This window comes from Oncorhynchus mykiss, chromosome 14 (genome assembly GCF_013265735.2).
Source record: "Oncorhynchus mykiss isolate Arlee chromosome 14, USDA_OmykA_1.1, whole genome shotgun sequence".
Taxonomy (NCBI): domain Eukaryota; kingdom Metazoa; phylum Chordata; class Actinopteri; order Salmoniformes; family Salmonidae; genus Oncorhynchus; species Oncorhynchus mykiss.
In genome coordinates this window covers 32,740,830-32,757,937 of record NC_048578.1, presented here as the reverse complement: position 1 = coordinate 32,757,937, position 17,108 = coordinate 32,740,830, and the positions used below count along the sequence as shown (strand labels likewise).

At 44.7% G+C, this 17,108-nt stretch overlaps 2 protein-coding genes across 3 annotated transcripts; one reads left to right on the top strand and one right to left on the bottom strand.

Annotated features, from left to right (window-relative positions):
* Positions 1-3,531: 3,531 nt before the first annotated feature.
* On the bottom strand, positions 3,532-14,330 carry LOC110487782 (acidic repeat-containing protein). Of its 2 annotated transcripts, XM_036943350.1 has the most exons (13): positions 14,187-14,330; positions 13,932-14,045; positions 13,598-13,808; positions 13,199-13,265; positions 11,901-11,950; positions 10,443-10,506; positions 10,280-10,359; positions 9,491-9,895; positions 8,438-8,603; positions 6,970-7,117; positions 6,314-6,449; positions 5,685-5,889; positions 3,532-4,616 (listed from the first exon to the last, which is right to left on the bottom strand). In XM_036943350.1, the coding sequence occupies exons 2-13, from the start codon at positions 14,019-14,021 to the stop codon at positions 4,385-4,387; spliced, it is 1,854 nt and encodes a 617-aa protein (XP_036799245.1). In that variant the 5' UTR covers positions 14,022-14,045; positions 14,187-14,330; the 3' UTR covers positions 3,532-4,384. The 2 variants fall into 2 exon arrangements, with proteins under 2 accessions (XP_036799245.1, XP_036799246.1); XM_036943351.1 differs by lacking the exon at positions 14,187-14,330 and having other exon boundaries at positions 13,932-14,180.
* Positions 14,322-16,436, top strand: LOC110489155 (zinc finger protein 569). The gene is made up of 2 exons (XM_021561762.2): positions 14,322-14,628; positions 14,912-16,436. Exons 1-2 carry the CDS (start codon positions 14,439-14,441, stop codon positions 16,162-16,164), a joined length of 1,443 nt encoding a protein of 480 aa, XP_021417437.2. The 5' UTR covers positions 14,322-14,438; the 3' UTR covers positions 16,165-16,436.
* The last annotated feature ends 672 nt before the right edge of the window (positions 16,437-17,108 follow it).

Here is a 17,108-nt window from a genome sequence, read left to right as displayed (position 1 = left end):
ATCCCCCTCCTCTACCCCTTGTCACCCCTCCAACATCCCCCTCCTCTACCCCTTGGCACCCCCTCCAACATCCCCCTCCTCTACCCCTTGGCACCCCCTCCCCTCCAACATCCCCCTCCTCTACCCCTTGGCACCCCCTCCAACACCCCCCTCCTCTACCCCTTGGCACCCCCTCCAACATCCCCCTCCTCTACCCCTTGGCACCCCCTCCCCTCCAACATCCCCCTCCTCTACCCCTTGGCACCCCCTCCAACATCCCCCTCCTCTACCCCTTGGCACCCTCTCCCCTCCAACACCCCCCTCCTCTACCCCTTGGCACCCCCTCCAACATCCCCCTCCTCTACCCCTTGTCACCCCTCCAACATCCCCCTCCTCTACCCCTTGGCACCCCCTCCCCTCCAACACCCCCCTCCTCTACCCCTTGGCACCCCCTCCCCTCCAACATCCCCCTCCTCTACCCCTTGGCACCCCCTCCAACACCCCCCTCCTCTACCCCTTGGCACCCCCTCCAACACCCCCCTCCTCTACCCCTTGGCACCCCCTCCCCTCCAACACCCCCCTCCTCTACCCCTTGGCACCCCCTCCCCTCCAACACCCCCCTCCTCTACCCCTTGTCACCCCTCCAACACCCCCCTCATCTACCCCTTGGCACCCCCTCCAACATCCCCCTCCTCTACCCCTTGGCACCCCCTCCCCACTAACATCAACCTTATAACTCTAATGTAAAGTGAAAGTTGACTGTATTTTTCTTCTTCGTATTGTTGTATTTGTCTCTGAATTATCTACAGTATGATCTCCTGTATTGAATGTTTTGTACATATAAACTGCATGTGCAGATATATATTGATATTTAAGATATTCATTCATGAAATACCTTTTAAGCGGTTTTCTTTCCAGTGTATTCGTAAGACAAGTTCATGGTGCTGTAACAACATGTTCTGGCCATATGCATCCATGTACTGTGTCACCATGTTGGAGAAGTCTCTAGAAAGAAAGATTTCCCTGACCAAGATGGCTGTCCTATAATCATGTTGCCAGTGTCCATTCCAGTGTTACACATGTCCATATTTAATCTCTAGTCTAATGTTAGTACATTATTACTAAGAGTAGACTCATTCTAAGATGAATTCACAAAGCATCTCATCCCAAAGTAAGAGTGCTGGTCTAGGATCAGACCCTCACTGACCCTGTAATCTTATTCATTATCATCTAAAAGGGACAACTGATCCTAGATCAGCACTCGTCCTCTGAGATGCTTTTAGACATGGTTAGACCTATGGGTAACAGATGCTGTAAATGTTTCTATATTCCCCCAACGCCAGTCCTTTATGTGCTATCAGACACACATTGACAGCCAGGTTGAGTCCCAAATGGCATCCTATTCCCTATATAGTGCACATCTTTTGGCCAGAGCCCTATGGGTCCTGGTCCAAAGTAGTGCACTATGTAGGGAATAGGGTGCCATTTGGGACTCTTCACCAGACTCCACTCCTGCAGAGAGACAGCAGAGCTGTGAATATGATCATGTAATATTTGATAGCAGCAACAAACTATTGGCTCAGTGGTATTTGTGATGTGCTTTAGGGACAGGGGACTGCAGTGAGCGTTCACTTGCTGTGAGAGAGAGAAAGAGAGAGGGATATGGGTCGGCTGCACCCAGCATATGACGAAATATCATCTCATTTGAAACCTAAGGAACTTGACTGAAACCGGAAATGAGATTGATAAAAGATTGCAGAATTGGCATGTCGATTTGGAAGCAATTAACAATCTGAACCTAAAGAAGAGCGAAAACAGTGAGAAGATGGTGAAGGCGAGTGACAACAGTGAGAAGATGGTGAAGGCGAGTGACCACAGTGAGACAGCTGAAGGCGAGTGACCACAGTGAGACAGCTGAAGGCGAGTGACCACAGTGAGACAGCTCAAGGCGAGTGACCACAGTGAGACAGCTCAAGGCGAGTGACCACAGTGAGACAGCTCAAGGCGATTGGCCACAGTGAGACAGCTGAAGGCGAGTGACCACAGTGAGACAGCTCAAGGCGATTGGCCACAGTGAGACAGCTCAAGGCGATTGGCCACAGTGAGACAGCTCAAGGCGATTGGCCACAGTGAGACAGCTCAAGGCGATTGGCCACAGTGAGACAGCTGAAGGCGAGTGACCACAGTGAGACAGCTCAAGGCGATTGGCCACAGTGAGACAGCTGAAGGTGAGTGACCACAGTGAGACAGCTCAAGGCGATTGGCCACAGTGAGACAGCTGAAGGCGAGTGACCACAGTGAGACAGCTCAAGGCGATTGGCCACAGTGAGACAGCTCAAGGCGATTGGCCACAGTGAGACAGCTCAAGGCGATTGGCCACAGTGAGACAGCTCAAGGCGATTGGCCACAGTGAGACAGCTCAAGGCGATTGGCCACAGTGAGACAGCTCAAGGCGAGTGACCACAGTGAGACAGCTCAAGGCGATTGGCCACAGTGAGACAGCTCAAGGCGATTGGCCACAGTGAGACAGCTCAAGGCGATTGGCCACAGTGAGACAGCTCAAGGCGATTGGCCACAGTGAGACAGCTCAAGGCGATTGGCCACAGTGAGACAGCTCAAGGCGATTGGCCACAGTGAGACAGCTCAAGGCGATTGGCCACAGTGAGACAGCTCAAGGCGATTGGCCACAGTGAGACAGCTCAAGGCGATTGGCCACAGTGAGACAGCTCAAGGCGATTGGCCACAGTGAGACAGCTCAAGGCGAGCGGCCACAGTGAGACAGCTCAAGGCGAGCGGCCACAGTGAGACAGCTGAAGGCGAGCGACCACAGTGAGACAGCTGAAGGTGAGCGACCACAGTGAGACAGCTGAAGGTGAGCGACCACAGTGAGACAGCTGAAGGCGATTGGTCACAGTGAGACAGCTCAAGGCAATTGGCCACAGTGAGACAGCTCAAGGCGATTGGCCACAGTGAGACAGCTCAAGGCGATTGGCCACAGTGAGACAGCTCAAGGCGATTGGCCACAGTGAGACAGCTCAAGGCGATTGGCCACAGTGAGACAGCTCAAGGCGATTGGCCACAGTGAGACAGCTGAAGGCGAGTGACCACACTCAGCCAGACCTGGGTTCAAATACTATTTAGTGAATTTCAATTACTTTAAGACACTTAGAAAGTATATTTTTTTAAATACTTGAATACACTGAATAAAATACCCTTTCTAAGTATTTTAAAATACTGTTTATATATACAGTGCCTTGCGAAAGTATTCGGCCCCCTTGAACTTTGCCACATTTCAGGCTTCAAACATAAAGATAAAACTGTATTTTTTATAATTTAATAATAATAATTTTGCACGCCCAATTTTTCAGTTGTTGATTTGTTAAAAAAGTTTGAAATATCCAATAAATGTCGTTCCACTTCATGATTGTGTCCCACTTGTTGTTGATTCTTCACAAAAAAACAAGCAGAATGGTTGTAATGAGTGGGATACAGGAGTGGGATAACATTCCTCACCTTAGTGATGTTAGTCTACCAGCAAATCAACAGATATGTTTATATTGCAGAGTTGACACTAACGTGTACAACATCAAATCTTTTATTAAAACATGTAACGTTATCAACAACAAAACATGACGAAAAAAAAAACACATTAAGACAAACGTTAATTTTTTAACATCTTTCCCGTCGCATGAATGAGAAGTTGCCACATCTGCCTGTTATGCACTGATTCAAATGTAATGGAACAAAAATATACCTGAAAATATATTACAATAATCATTTTCACTGAATTCAAATTTCAAGTCACCATATGTTTACATCACTAAAGCTCCCAAAAATGATATTTGAATGGTATGAAACCATGTCACAGGCAGGCTTGACACAACAATATATGACTGATTCTCGTTCCCTTTAGTCACTGTGCAGTGTGTCTCTTGGCAACACTTCTCTGTAATGGTGAGACTCCAGTTAGAGGTAAGGAATGACAGACACCATAGCTGCCTCTGAAAACCTGATATAACCACAGAGGTATTTAAGACCTATCAACTTGAAGATCCCACTAATCTTACACATTAGGATGGTTGAAAGAGAAGGATCCCATCATTGCTTCAAATCAGAGCAGTGGAAACCATCAAGGAATTAACAGAAGAATGCATGTTCAGCGAGGGTTTTTACAGCTACTCCTGAACAAAATACATGTCTTATTATTAAGATCCTGAGGGCTTTATAGTCTGAGACAAGAGCAGTGTAGGGCTAATCCAGGTCCATGCAACCACGCCCTCCAACTGCCTCAGAATGAATCCACCTCATCTCTTTCACACCTATCAAATAATGTGAGACCAGTGAAATTCTTCAAGCCAAGGATACAGTGAAATATAGGGACAGCTGATCCCTCTCTCTCTCCCTCTCAGTTCTGGTTGAGCTTGGTCTTGGTGGCAAAGTCAACACTGAGTTTCCTCATTACCTCACCGTGGCTCTGACCCACCAGGTTTTGGCGAACACTGCCATAGTTCTCCTTGACGAAGTTGGCGAAGGGCGTGGGTGCCCGGGGCTTGGAGGGGTTGAGCAGGACCAGCTGACCCGTACAGACGGCACACACAAACCTCTGGGTGTCCAGAGACTTAGAGTGGCGACCGAGTCTACAGAGGGCAGGAAGAAGAGAACAGTTTAGACATCAATAGGTTTAAGAGTTTAGCCATCAATAGGTTTAAGAGTTTAGACATCAATAGGTTTAAGCATTTAGACATCAATAGGTTTAAGCATTTAGACATCAATAGGTTTAAGAGTTTAGACATCAATAGGTTTAAGAGTTTAGACATCAATAGGTTTAAGAGTTTAGACATCAATAGGTTTAAGAGTTTAGACATCAATAGTTTTAAGAGTTTAGCCATCAAGCGGTTTAAGAGTTTAGCCATCAAGCAAGTCTCTTCTTATTGGTGTCCTTTAGTAGTGGTTTCTTTGCAGCAATTCAACCATGAAGGCCTGATTCACAGTCTTCTCTGAACAGTTGATGTTGAGATGTGTCTGTTACTTGAACTCTGTGAAGCATTTATTTGGGCTGCAATTTCTGAGACTGGTAACTCTAATGAACTTATCCTCTGCAGCAGAGGTATCTCTGGGTCTTTCCTGTGGTGGTCCTCATGAGAGACAGTTTCATCACAGCACTTGATGGTTTTTGCGACTGCACTTGAAGAAACTTTCAAAGTTCTTGAAATATTCCTTATTGACTGACCTTCATGTCTTAAAGTAATGATGGGACTGTTGTTTCTTTTTAATAATTTGAGCTGTTCTTGCCATAATATAGACTTGGTCTTTTACCAAATAGGGCTATATTCTGTATACCACCCCTACCTTGTCACAACACATCTGATTGGCTCAAACACATTAAGGAAAGAAAGACATTCCACAAATGAACTTAACATGGAACAGCTGTTAATTGAAATGAATTTAAATGCATTCCAGGTGACTACCTCAAAGCTGGTTGAGAGAATGCCAAGAGTGTACAAAGCTGTCATCAAGGCAAAGGGTGGCTACTTTCAAGAATCTAAAAAAAATTATATATTTTGATTTGTTTAACACTTTTTTGGTTACAACATGATTCCATACGTGTTATTTCACAGTTCTGATGTCTTCACTATTATTCTACAATATAGAAAATAGTAAAATAACGAAAACCCCTGGAATTAAACTTTTGACTGGTACTGTACGTGTTTTTGCAGCAGCTGCACTGGTACTGGTACTTGTAGTTAATGTCGTAGCTGTGGCAGCGGGTGACCATGGGCAGCTCAGGGTGTGCCAGCGTGGCCTTGCGGGCGTACAGCTTCCAGAAGGGGCCGTGCCCATCCCTCACACTGTTGATCAACCAGGTGGCAGCGTGGCACATCTCATGAACCAATGTGTCTCGCAGGCGGTCTGGCAAGAGGGAGGATGGAAAGTAACACGGGAGAGAAAAGAAGAGGCAAGGGGGGAATGGGAGAGAGAGGAAGGATGGGAGAGAGAGGAAGGATGGGAGCGAGAGGAAGGATGGGAGCGAGAGGAAGGATGGGAGAGAGAGGAAGGATGGGAGAGTGAGGAAGGATGGGAGAGTGAGGAAGGATGGGAGAGTGAGGAAGGATGGGTGAGAACGAGGGAAGGTGGGAGAGAGAGGAAGGATGGGTGAGAACGAGGCAAGGTGGGAGAGAAAGCAGGATACTTTTTACACAGGTTTAATCATATAGACACGGGCTGTTCAAATTCAAGTTTGACTTTAAATTACTTTCACCAGAACCTAATTTCAACATTATAACAAGATAGATGTAATCTCATGTCATTAGTTCTTCAACCAGTAAAGCCTTACCTGCAGAGTCACAGACTTTCTCAGAGAGTTGGATATGGGCGTATCGGTTCCCTCCTCCTCTCTCCTGCCCTGTGACGCAGTAGCCAGCAGTCTTTCTCATCTTGTTATTCCAGCTCACTGACATGTTACTGGGCAGCTGGGGAACAAAGACGTTACAAAGGAAAGAAGAGGTAAAACATGCAAGATAATCCCTGGTCACATGATGTTATGGTGTAGGTCAACGCAAAACACTGTTTAAAATATGCCATCTTCATCACTCTCCAAGTGATATGGCGGTATATGTATGCTTATAACCTGTGTGTTTAAACCTGTATAGCCTATGTATGCTTATAACCTGTGTGTTTAAACCTGTATAGCCTATGTATGCTTATAACCTGTATAGCTTATGTATGCTTATAACCTGTGTGTTTAAACCTGTATAGCCCATGTATGCTTATAACATGTGTGTTTAAACCTGTATAGCCTATGTATGCTTATAACCTGTGTGTTTAAACCTGTATAGCCTATGTATGCTTATAACCTGTGTGTTTAACACTGTATAGCCTATGTATGCTTATAACCTGTGTGTTTAAACCTGTATATCCCATGTATGCTTATAACCTGTGTGTTTAACACTGTATAGCCTATGTATGCTTAAAATGTGTGTGTGTGCATACCTTGTTGTCGAACACGCTGGTGTTGTACAGGCGATACAGTTTGCTGGTGAGCTCCTCCTTGGTCTGTTTGAAGTTGCGGCTGTAGCTGGAGCCTGGTCCAGACAGAGACTGGAGGAAACACCCAGGAGTCATACACCCTGCTGATACACTGAGGAGAGAAACACCCAGGAGTCATACACCCTGCTGATTCACTGAGGAGAGAAACACCCAGGAGTCATACACGCTGCTGATACACTGAGGAGAGAAACACCCAGGAGTCATACACCCTGCTGATACACTGAGGAGAGAAACACAGTCTGGAGTCTGACACACTGAGGAGAGAAAAATTGACCAACACCCTGTCAGTAGAGTATTGATCTACACCCCTAGGCCCTGTTCAGTAGAGTATTGATGTACACCCTGCCCTGGGCCCTGTTCAGTAGAGTATTGATCTACACTCTGCCTGTTCAGTTGAGTATTGAGGTACAACCTGTCCTAGGCCCTGTTCAGTAGGGTATTGATCTACACCCCTAGGCCCTGTTCAGTAGAGTATTGATCTACACTCTGCCCTAGGCCCTGTTCAGTAGAGTATTGATCTACACTCTGCCCTAGGCCCTGTTCAGTAGAGTATTGATCTACACTCTGCCCTAGGCCCTGTTCAGTAGAGTATTGATCTACACTCTGCCCTAGGCCCTGTTCAGTAGAGTATTGAGGTACAGCCCTAGGCCCTGTTCAGTAGAGTATTGAGGTACAGCCCTAGGCCCTGTTCAGTAGAGTATTGAGGTACAGCCCTAGGCCCTGTTCAGTAGAGTATTGAGGTACAGTCCTAGGCCCTGTTCAATATAGTATTGAGGTACAGCCCTAGGCCCTGTTCAGTAGAGTATTGAGGTACAGCCCTAGGCCCTGTTCAGTAGATTATTGAGGTACAGTCCTAGGCCCTGTTCAATATAGTATTGAGGTACAGCCCTAGGGCCTGTTCAGTAGAGTATTGATCTACACCCCTAGGCCCTGTTCAGTTGAGTATTGAGGTACAACCTGTCCTAGGCCCTGTTCAGTAGGGTATTGATCTACACCCCTAGGCCCTGGTCAGTAGAGTATTGATCTACAACCTGTCCTAGGCCCTGTTCAGTAGGGTATTGATCTACACCCCTAGGCCCTGGTCAGTAGAGTATTGATCTACACCCTGTCCTAGGCCCTGTTTAGTAGGGTATTGATCTACACCCCTAGGCCCTGGTCAGTAGAGTATTGATCTACACCCTGTCCTAGGCCCTGTTTAGTAGAGTATTGATCTACACCCCTAGGCCCTGGTCAGTAGAGTATTGATCTACACCCTGTCCTAGGCCCTGTTTAGTAGAGTATTGATCTACACCCCTAGGCCCTGGTCAGTAGAGTATTGATCTAGGCCCTGTTCAGTAGAGTATTGAGGTACAGCCCTAGGGCCGGTTCAGTAGAGTATTGAGGTACAGTCCTAGGGCCTGCTTAATATTACCTGGAGAAGGAAAGGCTGCTGGTCTGAAGTCTGGTCTCTGTGGGTTTAGAGACAAGCAGCCTCGCTGGAGTCTTCAGAACCAATGGTGTCCTCCCTACCGGCCGAGGGCCGGCCTCTTTCGAGGCTTTGGGCCGTGGAGCTGACAGGGGGGGCTTCTGATTGGGCCCTGGATTCACACACGAGGATGCAGCCAATGAGATGAAGTGATACAGAAATAAAAAAGGAAATGTACCAATTAAAAACCACAGCTGGCAGAAAGAAGCCTTGTGGGTGGACACGGTCTGAACAGAAATATAGGAGTTATATTTAAACACTTTGGGAGCATTATACCATCGAGGATATTTACTTAGTTACGTTACCCTCTCTGATCCAACTCCTGGGACAAGTTTTTAAATATTTTTTTAGGTATGTGCCACCCCACTTACTGTTTAGGTGTTGGGGTGTTACCTGTGTCATGTTTAGGTGTTGGGGAGTTACTTGTGTCATGTTTAGGTGTTGGGGTGTTACCTGTGTCATGTTTAGGTGTTGGGGTGTTACCTGTGTCATGTTTAGGTGTTGGGGTGTTACCTGTGTCATGTTTAGGTGTTGGGGTGTTACCTATGTCATGTTTAGGTGTTACCTGTGTCATGTTTAGGTGTTGGGGAGTTACTTGTGTCATGTTTAGGTGTTGGGGTGTTACCTGTGTCATGTTTAGGTGTTGGGGTGTTACCTGTGTCATGTTTAGGTGTTGGGGTGTTACCTGTGTCATGTTTAGGTGTTGGGGTGTTACCTATGTCATGTTTAGGTGTTACCTGTGTCATGTTTAGGTGTTGGGGAGTTACCTGTGTCATGTTTAGGTGTTGGGGTGTTACCTGTGTCATGTTTAGGTGTTGGGGTGTTACCTGTGTCATGTTTAGGTGTTGGGGTGTTACCTATGTCATGTTTAGGTGTTACCTGTGTCATGTTTAGGTGTTGGGGAGTTACCTGTGTCATGTTTAGGTGTTGGGGTGTTACCTGTGTCATGTTTAGGTGTTGGGGTGTTACCTGTGTCATGTTTAGGTGTTGGGGTGTTACCTGTGTCATGTTTAGGTGTTGGGGTGTTGCCAGTCTTGTGGTTCTTCTTAATTCTGTCCAGTAAGCTGAGGAACTCCTCCTCTGAGCTGGCTGAGTCCTCCAGCTTCGACGGGGCTGAGTGGGTCCGTTGTGGAAGGGGGGTCGGGGTGGAAGAGGGGAGAGGAGAGGACAGAGAAGGAGGGGAGGGCGAGGGAAAGAAGATGTCCTCCTGGTTACTTTGTGGAACTTTGACCTTGTGTGTCCGAGACGTGGGCGGATGGCGCACAGGGTGGCGCGTCCTCCACGTGCTCTTCATCAAGATACCATCATCTTCACTGTCGCTGAGGAAAACTGGGGCGTCACACTGGGACAGGGGTCTTCTGACTGGGAGCTGGGAGGATGACGGCTTAGGGGTGTTAGAGGTACCTGTAGGAGACAGACACAGTGACCTGTTGTTGGGACTGAATCATAATATCTCCATGAGTTAAACAAAACAGACAGTGACTGTTGAGTAGGTAACGCTGTCGGCCTAACAACTCCCCCTAGCCGTGACAATATATCTAAATAACCAAGGCCTCCTGGGTATTACTTCAATTCTGGCTATGAGAAGAAAAAAGTCACCACGGTGCTGAACTGAAATTGAGCAGAAAGAACTTATTCGAAACAGATTTCAGTTCATTACAAGCATGTATGTTGACAGTTAATGGAAGCGTATCAAATAGCCCCCTATTCCCTATATAGTCCACTACTTTTGAATAGAGTAGTGCCCTATATAGGGAATAGGTTGCCATTAGGGACACAGAATGTTACCTTTGGCGGTAGGTGTTTTTTTCTTCTTGAGGACGACGTCATCGTCGGAGGAAGCGCTGTCGACAATAAAGTTTCTGAGGCTGAGGACAAAACAGGAGATAAACCTGAGTATTAACACACGATAGGGACCATAGTCACGGTAAGGATGTTGAAACCACGGTACCTGTCTACACTGCCACGTTCCGCTTCCTTGGGCTTCGGCTTGGGAGTTTTCACACGGCTCAGGACTTCAGGGGCACCAGACGAGACACAAGGGAACAGTAAACATGTCATCCCCCATGATGCAGCAGCGCCAGTTATACCTCTCGCTTCGCATCTTCCTCTTCTGCTGTGACTCACAAATGTCTGTTTATTACTGAAGCTCCTGTTTTGGGCCAATCAGTGTAATTTTGTAAATGCGGGATCTCTATGACAAGAAGCATCATTCACCAGAGTTTCTGCAAAAGCAGGCCAGTGCTGTCTTGAGATATCGCGTGTGACTCATGTATGAACGGACGGAGACGGAGACCGAGCCACAGTCCCCTCCCCGATTTCATCATGGGGAACAATGACATGAGTAAGGAGACATCGAAGAGACCTGGACCCGTTTCCCGGTAGCGATGGAACTTACGAGTGTTTTAATGATGCATCTTTACTACAACGGACGAAGAAGTCACATGTTTCCCAGAACACCGCGCAGAGAGAACGTTCACAAGTTGGTCGTCGAGAAGTGTCAATACTGATAGGATCAAAAGAAAAGCAGGGCTGCTCTCGGAACAGCTTTCTCCATTCAAATTTTACCTTAAACATTAGAATGATTTCACAATACTGATGACAGATCAGGTCCTGAAGAGATATAATCATCTATGGCTGCAAATATTGAGGCGGCTTATTCTAACGATTACGCTATAATAATGCACTAACTCACAGATGTGGCATGTTAGGCTACACATTATGAAATATAGAAGCACAAATGACAGACAGTATCCAAATAGCAAAATAAAACAATTGAATTAACATTGATTTCAAATATCATTTCAATATCATTTAAATATACAAGCCTATAGTCTATACTGTAGGTAGGCTATTTATCTTTTAATGCAGTCATCTCGGTTTTTATTTTAAGATTTGTTTTCAAATCTTTTTATCCTTTGCTTGTTTGTAACAATTGCAAAGACATTGGAAACGATGTACTTCGTTGTGAAGTTATTGGCGGTCACAGAGTGAATGATACACATCTTGATTCTATGTTTACCGGAGATCGTCAATGTATAAAGTGATGAATCTAATGACGCACTTTGCTGTTCTACGAGTGGTTTGGGGCAGCTGGTAAATAATTAGCCTTTTCAAGTACGACTTTAGTAACGATGGTTTTGGGAAACATCTGTGAGATTTAATGATGCTCCTACAAAGGTTCTAACAACGACCTTAGCCTTAAGTTGCATTTAGGAAACCGGGGCCCTGGACAGTCATAAACAATACTGTTGTTTGACTTAGAAATGACATACACCAAATTAGACATGACTAACACCCATTCAGAAGTGACATAGAACATTGTTTCAATAAAGGATTCTGAAGCCTCACCCAATCACAAAACATGACTTCACTAATGCAGAAGTCAAGGCACCAGTATGGTACTTACAGTTTTCAAAGCCGCCATCACTGTCTGAGCTTAATACAAGGACTGGTTCCCTAGAGGGGAGAGAATCAGAAAATAAACAACAACACATTTTGTCCAATTGAATGACCAGATAGATGAAATGGAATTAAGGGCACTATTCAATCCGCATTGCGGAAGTTCAGCGTTACAGCATGATTGAAATTTAAACGCAACGTTCCCAGGTAAGTGGGTATTGCGTTCTCGGTAAACGCTGCATACTTCTCCCCAATCAGACATTACATTTAGATTTCTATTGGCTAATCTGTAAGGCTTCAGTTATCCAGATTGAATAGAGACCTAAGTCTACAAGGCTATAGGCTGGAAGTAGGGTTGTGACGGTCATGGTATTTTGGATGACTGTAATTAGCCAGCCAAATGACAGCGTTCACCATAATAGCGTAAACATGATTTATTTTTGTATTATTATTTTCTACTCTTCTCTGCTCCTGACTGTATGTGCTACTGTAGAAATTGAATTAATAGAACAGGTGTCCCCATTCAAGTCAATGACGACATAATGGGTGGACTGGCAGCCATTGCGAGTGTACCAATATCAAAAAAGCAGGAAGTAAAATATATGCTTAAATATGTGCTTTAATTTATTGATTCAAGTCACGTGACATTAAATTAATAACATTCCATTGCCTGAGCCACAACAGTTAACATCATTTGAATGAACATTCTACATTACCATGGAAATTGCATCACAATACCAGGCAGCCATTTCAAGTGTACACATGAGTTTACCAGTCAAATTGCCAGGGTTAGCGGTTCTAAGTCTTTTCTTTTCATTCTATTTCTATGTGTGCTGCTGCTGCATTGTGGGAGGTATAAGCCTAGGCAATCGAAGACTTGTTTGCTTGTTCCAGCAAGGAGCAAAAAAGCTTCATCACGTTGTTACAGCAGAAACGGACAGAGACGGAAGAGGAAGCAAGACACCCCAGTCCCTCATTTTTTATGGTTACATTACAGTCAATGAACTAAGCAGACCAGACCCAACTGCTATTTCATTGGTGTCTATGGGATAACCACCCCATTAAGCAGACCGGAAGTGACCACTTTTTTTCCAATGGTAAACGGCCTGAGTGAACTATTTTCTTTTATCCACCCTCTTTGAAACGTACTAAACCGCACGAATGCCGTCCCATCTTCAGTGAGCTGATTATTCCACGGCAAACACATTTTTTTGAAGGTTATTTTATTTTCACGACAGTCTTCATCCATAACCGTTGGTTACACAGTATTTGTGCCAGCACTAGCTGGGCGAATCACTACTTTACCTGACTTTGTTAGCAGCACTGCAATGTTTCCGAGAAGCAGCTTTGGGTGTAGCTTGCTCCACAAGAACTACAGACAAGAAGAACATGGAGATTAATTCATTCAACTACAGTATTTCAATGCATGGCTATCATGTCATAGACCTACATGTTTGGCACCACGACAACCATAATCAAGAGTTGGCCAATGCTCATACAGCTCTGGACCAGGTGTAAAGGAATCTTCCAGGTGAACAAAAAGAAAGCAGTCGTAGGTCAAGTCAATCAAACATCATCAATCAATCAATTCAAATTTAATATAAATTGCAACAAGGAGCCACTCGGCACAGAAGCAGAGAACGTGTCTAACAGGCCCTTTATATTCTAATAGACAAGCAACACAACCCACTGACCCTCACTTACACTGGTCGAAATCATCATCGCTGGACTCTATCAACACCTTGGTCCTGTAACTGTTGCCCTTGGAGACCTGGTTCTCTTTCCCTGAGCCTCCGTCGTCCTCTTCCTCACTGTCTGGCAGATGTTGCCGGACTCGGGGAGGAAGGTCTTGAACACCCCTGGAGAAGTGATCGCCTGTGGCCGGACGCCGAGTCTTACTGATGCTCTTAATCAGCTGTAAAGAAGACATGGGATGTCTTTGAAATGGCACCCAGGTCAAATGTAGTTGGTGCAATTGATAACATAATCACTGGTAGTTCTGATTAATGTGACCAAGTTAAGTAAGATAACAACATACCTGTTCTTCTGCTGTTTTCAACCCTCCCTTCTCTGACCAGCCCAGTTTCTGTGAAACTCTTTGAAATAATCTGTGATTGTCGTCATCCATGGTACTTTTCCCTGTCTATCTTCTCTGTAAGGGGGACAATACAACTATTATCTGCTAACAACATTCCCAGATAGCTACTGTGGCTCTGCCAATGGATAGCCCTCTGGGAAATGCATACAAACTAGACATATTTTTTGATGTTCGCGAATCGTGACATAACGTTACCTTTGAAGATGATGATAAGAACTTTTGCTTTGTGCCCACGTCTCGGACAGCTACTGAAAGCAACCAACGAAAATTCAAAACTTCACACCGGAAGTGGTTTTTCCCTCCTTTTTTTTTTTACCGGAAGTTGTCATTAGCAAAGCGAAAACGAGTAGTAATGACGTAGCTAGATGCGGAACTAGGCCTACGTCAACAAATGGTTGCTTTGTTCACAATAATAATACGAATTTGTCTACTTTTATTCCGCTCAAAATGTCTAAACTACAGTTTCTGAACGCGTATGTTACTGAACGACTAACGGCTGCTGCTCTAGAGATATCCGTAGCCATAGAGACAACAGTAGTAGAGTTGCATCAAGAAATCTCCCGTTCGACGGAGGAAAATGTTCGTCTACGAAGACTGTTGGATTTGGTTTTCAACCGACAGATAAAGTCACACAGAGGTTTGCATTGACGACTTGCAACTGTATTAACACACGTCAATCATATGGCAACTTGGCAAGATAGAATCTTAAGATACACGATTGCAAATATACAAGTACTAAAGCAACGCTGCAATTGTAATTTTGAATCCCACAGCAGTATTCTCTGTGTACCAAAACCAATAAACAAGTTAGCTAGCTTTTTAACATTTTGTAGTTGCCGAAGAAAACTATGCATTTAGAGTTAGACAAAACACTTATTGAATTATCAGCAACTTTATATTTCTTATGTTTCATTTATCAGATACCCACCAGCTCACACTCCCCATATCTGAAGAGGAGGTTCCCCCTGAGCAGCAGCACTGTGAGCAGGAGTGGGGCCCCTGTCTGATTCAGGAGGACCCAGTGCCCACACAGATTAAAGAGGAACAGGAGGAACTCAGGACCAATCAGGAGGAAGATCAGCTTCAAGGACTTGGGGAGGCTGATCTCATAAAGTTCATATTCACTTCTCCCTGTGTGGAAAGTGACTATGATCAGGAGAACCCATCTCAGCCCTCACATCTACACCAAACCCAAACTGTGGAGGACAGAGAGAGGGATTCTCTACTCACCTACACAACTGATGAGATCAAACTAGAACCTGATGGAGAGAATTACAGAGTATCAGAACCAGCCAGTGACTCTCAGCCCCTCTTTGCAGTAAATCCAGACTGTTCTGCAGTTCCATGTGAAAACATGGAAAGTGAGGATGAGGTGGAGAGTGGAGGACAGCTATTAGGGTCTAAGACACTCCAATCAAAAAGAAAACAGACAAAGAAAGGAGAAAAGGGGACGGCCACAATGTTGCCCCGTTTGACATCATCTAGTGTTACTACTCATTATTGCAAGGTGTGTAGGAAGACTTTTCTGTCAAACGGTTTTTTAATCTATCATGTGCGAAAAACACACACAGAGCATAAGGAATGCCAGTGTGGTGTGTGTGGAAAATACTTATGTTCGACAGAAAGTATGACAGGCCACCTACAAACTCATACTGAAGAAAACATGTCTTGTCATGTTTGTGGCAAATGTTTCTCTAAGAATGGTGATCTCAAAACACATATTAGGAGTCATACAGGAGAGAAACCATATCAGTGTACTCAATGTAGTAAATGCTACACACAGAAAGTACACCTTAAAAATCATATGAGAACTCATACAGGGGAGAAACCATTTAGGTGTAAAGAATGTGGGAAATACTTCACACAGAAGAATACCCTGTCCAATCACATGATGATCCACAGAGGGGAGAAACCATATCAGTGCAAAACATGTGGAAAAAGCTTCACTGAAAGTGGAACCCTGAGCAGGCATATGAGAGTTCACACAGGGGAGAAACCACATCAGTGCCAAGAATGTGGGAAATGCTTCACTGAGCGTGGAAACTTGACTAAACATATAAAGATCCACAGAGGGGAGAAATCCTATTGTTGCAGCTACTGTAGCAGATGCTTTACTGATGAAGCCAATTGTAAAAGACACATGAGAACTGTTCACAACAATGAGAACATATGACAATTGAGTTAATCCTGAGTAGATTAAAACCTTCAGATAGAAAATCTAATGTATAGAACTCACACAATCCCGTGCCCTGCTCTACGTGACAGATAAACATGTATTTTCCATACATTTCTTCAGCATGTCGGAGTTTTCCACATCATATTTTCATCACATCTTGTACAACCCTACTATGGATATGTGGGCATTTCTGTTAAAATGTTTTGTTTATTTTCTTGCAAACTTAATTGTATTTCCATGTGAATTACCTGTATAAATAAAGGTTAAATGAAAAAAAGCAATCAGAGTTCTTGCTCATGTCAGAACATGGCTGAGCTCTTTAAATCACCACTTCATTAAGTCAGGATTCCCATTTGACTCAGCCATGCCTCCTTGTCCTTCCAACATTTCCTCATCTCCCACCCCTTCTAATGCGACTATCCCCGATGCTTCTCCCTCTTTAGGATCAGCTTGATCTCTGCCCTGCTACAAAGTTTCTCCCTGCAGGCGGTCACTGAGTCTGAGGTGTTAAAGGAGCTCCTTAAACTTGACCCCAAAAAAACATCTGGTTCAGATGGTTTAGACCCTTTCTTCTTGAAGGTTGTTGCCCCTATCATCCAAGCATATCTCCAACCTTTTTAACATGTCTCTCCTCTCTGGGGAGGTTCTCATTGCTTGGATGGCAGCCACGGTTCAGCCTTTATTTAAAGGGGAGATCAAGCGGATCCTAACTGTTATAGGCCTATTTCTATTTTGCCCTGTTAATCAAAAGTGTTGAAAAAACTTGCCAATAATCAACTGACTGGCTTTCTTGATGTCTATAGTATTCTCTCTGGTATGCAATCTGGTTTCCGCTCAGGTTATGGATGTGTCACTGCAACCTTAAAGGGCCTCAATGATGTCACCATTGCCCTTGATTCTAAGCAATGTCGTGGTGCTATTTTTATTGACTTGGCCAAAGC

Excerpts from the sequence above, each read along its gene's own strand:
- LOC110489155 (XM_021561762.2), top strand. The coding sequence starts at position 14,439 with ATGTCTAAACTACAGTTTCTGAACGCGTATGTTACTGAACGACTAACG. Across the intron at positions 14,629-14,911 it reads ACAGATAAAGTCACACAGAG|ATACCCACCAGCTCACACTC; the intron begins GTTTGCATTGAC and ends TTCATTTATCAG.
- LOC110487782 (XM_036943350.1), bottom strand. The coding sequence starts at position 14,021 with ATGGATGACGACAATCACAGATTATTTCAAAGAGTTTCACAGAAACTG. Across the intron at positions 9,896-10,279 it reads AAAAACACCTACCGCCAAAG|GTACCTCTAACACCCCTAAG; the intron begins GTAACATTCTGT and ends TGTCTCCTACAG. Across the intron at positions 6,450-6,969 it reads CCAGCGTGTTCGACAACAAG|CTGCCCAGTAACATGTCAGT; the intron begins GTATGCACACAC and ends TTTGTTCCCCAG.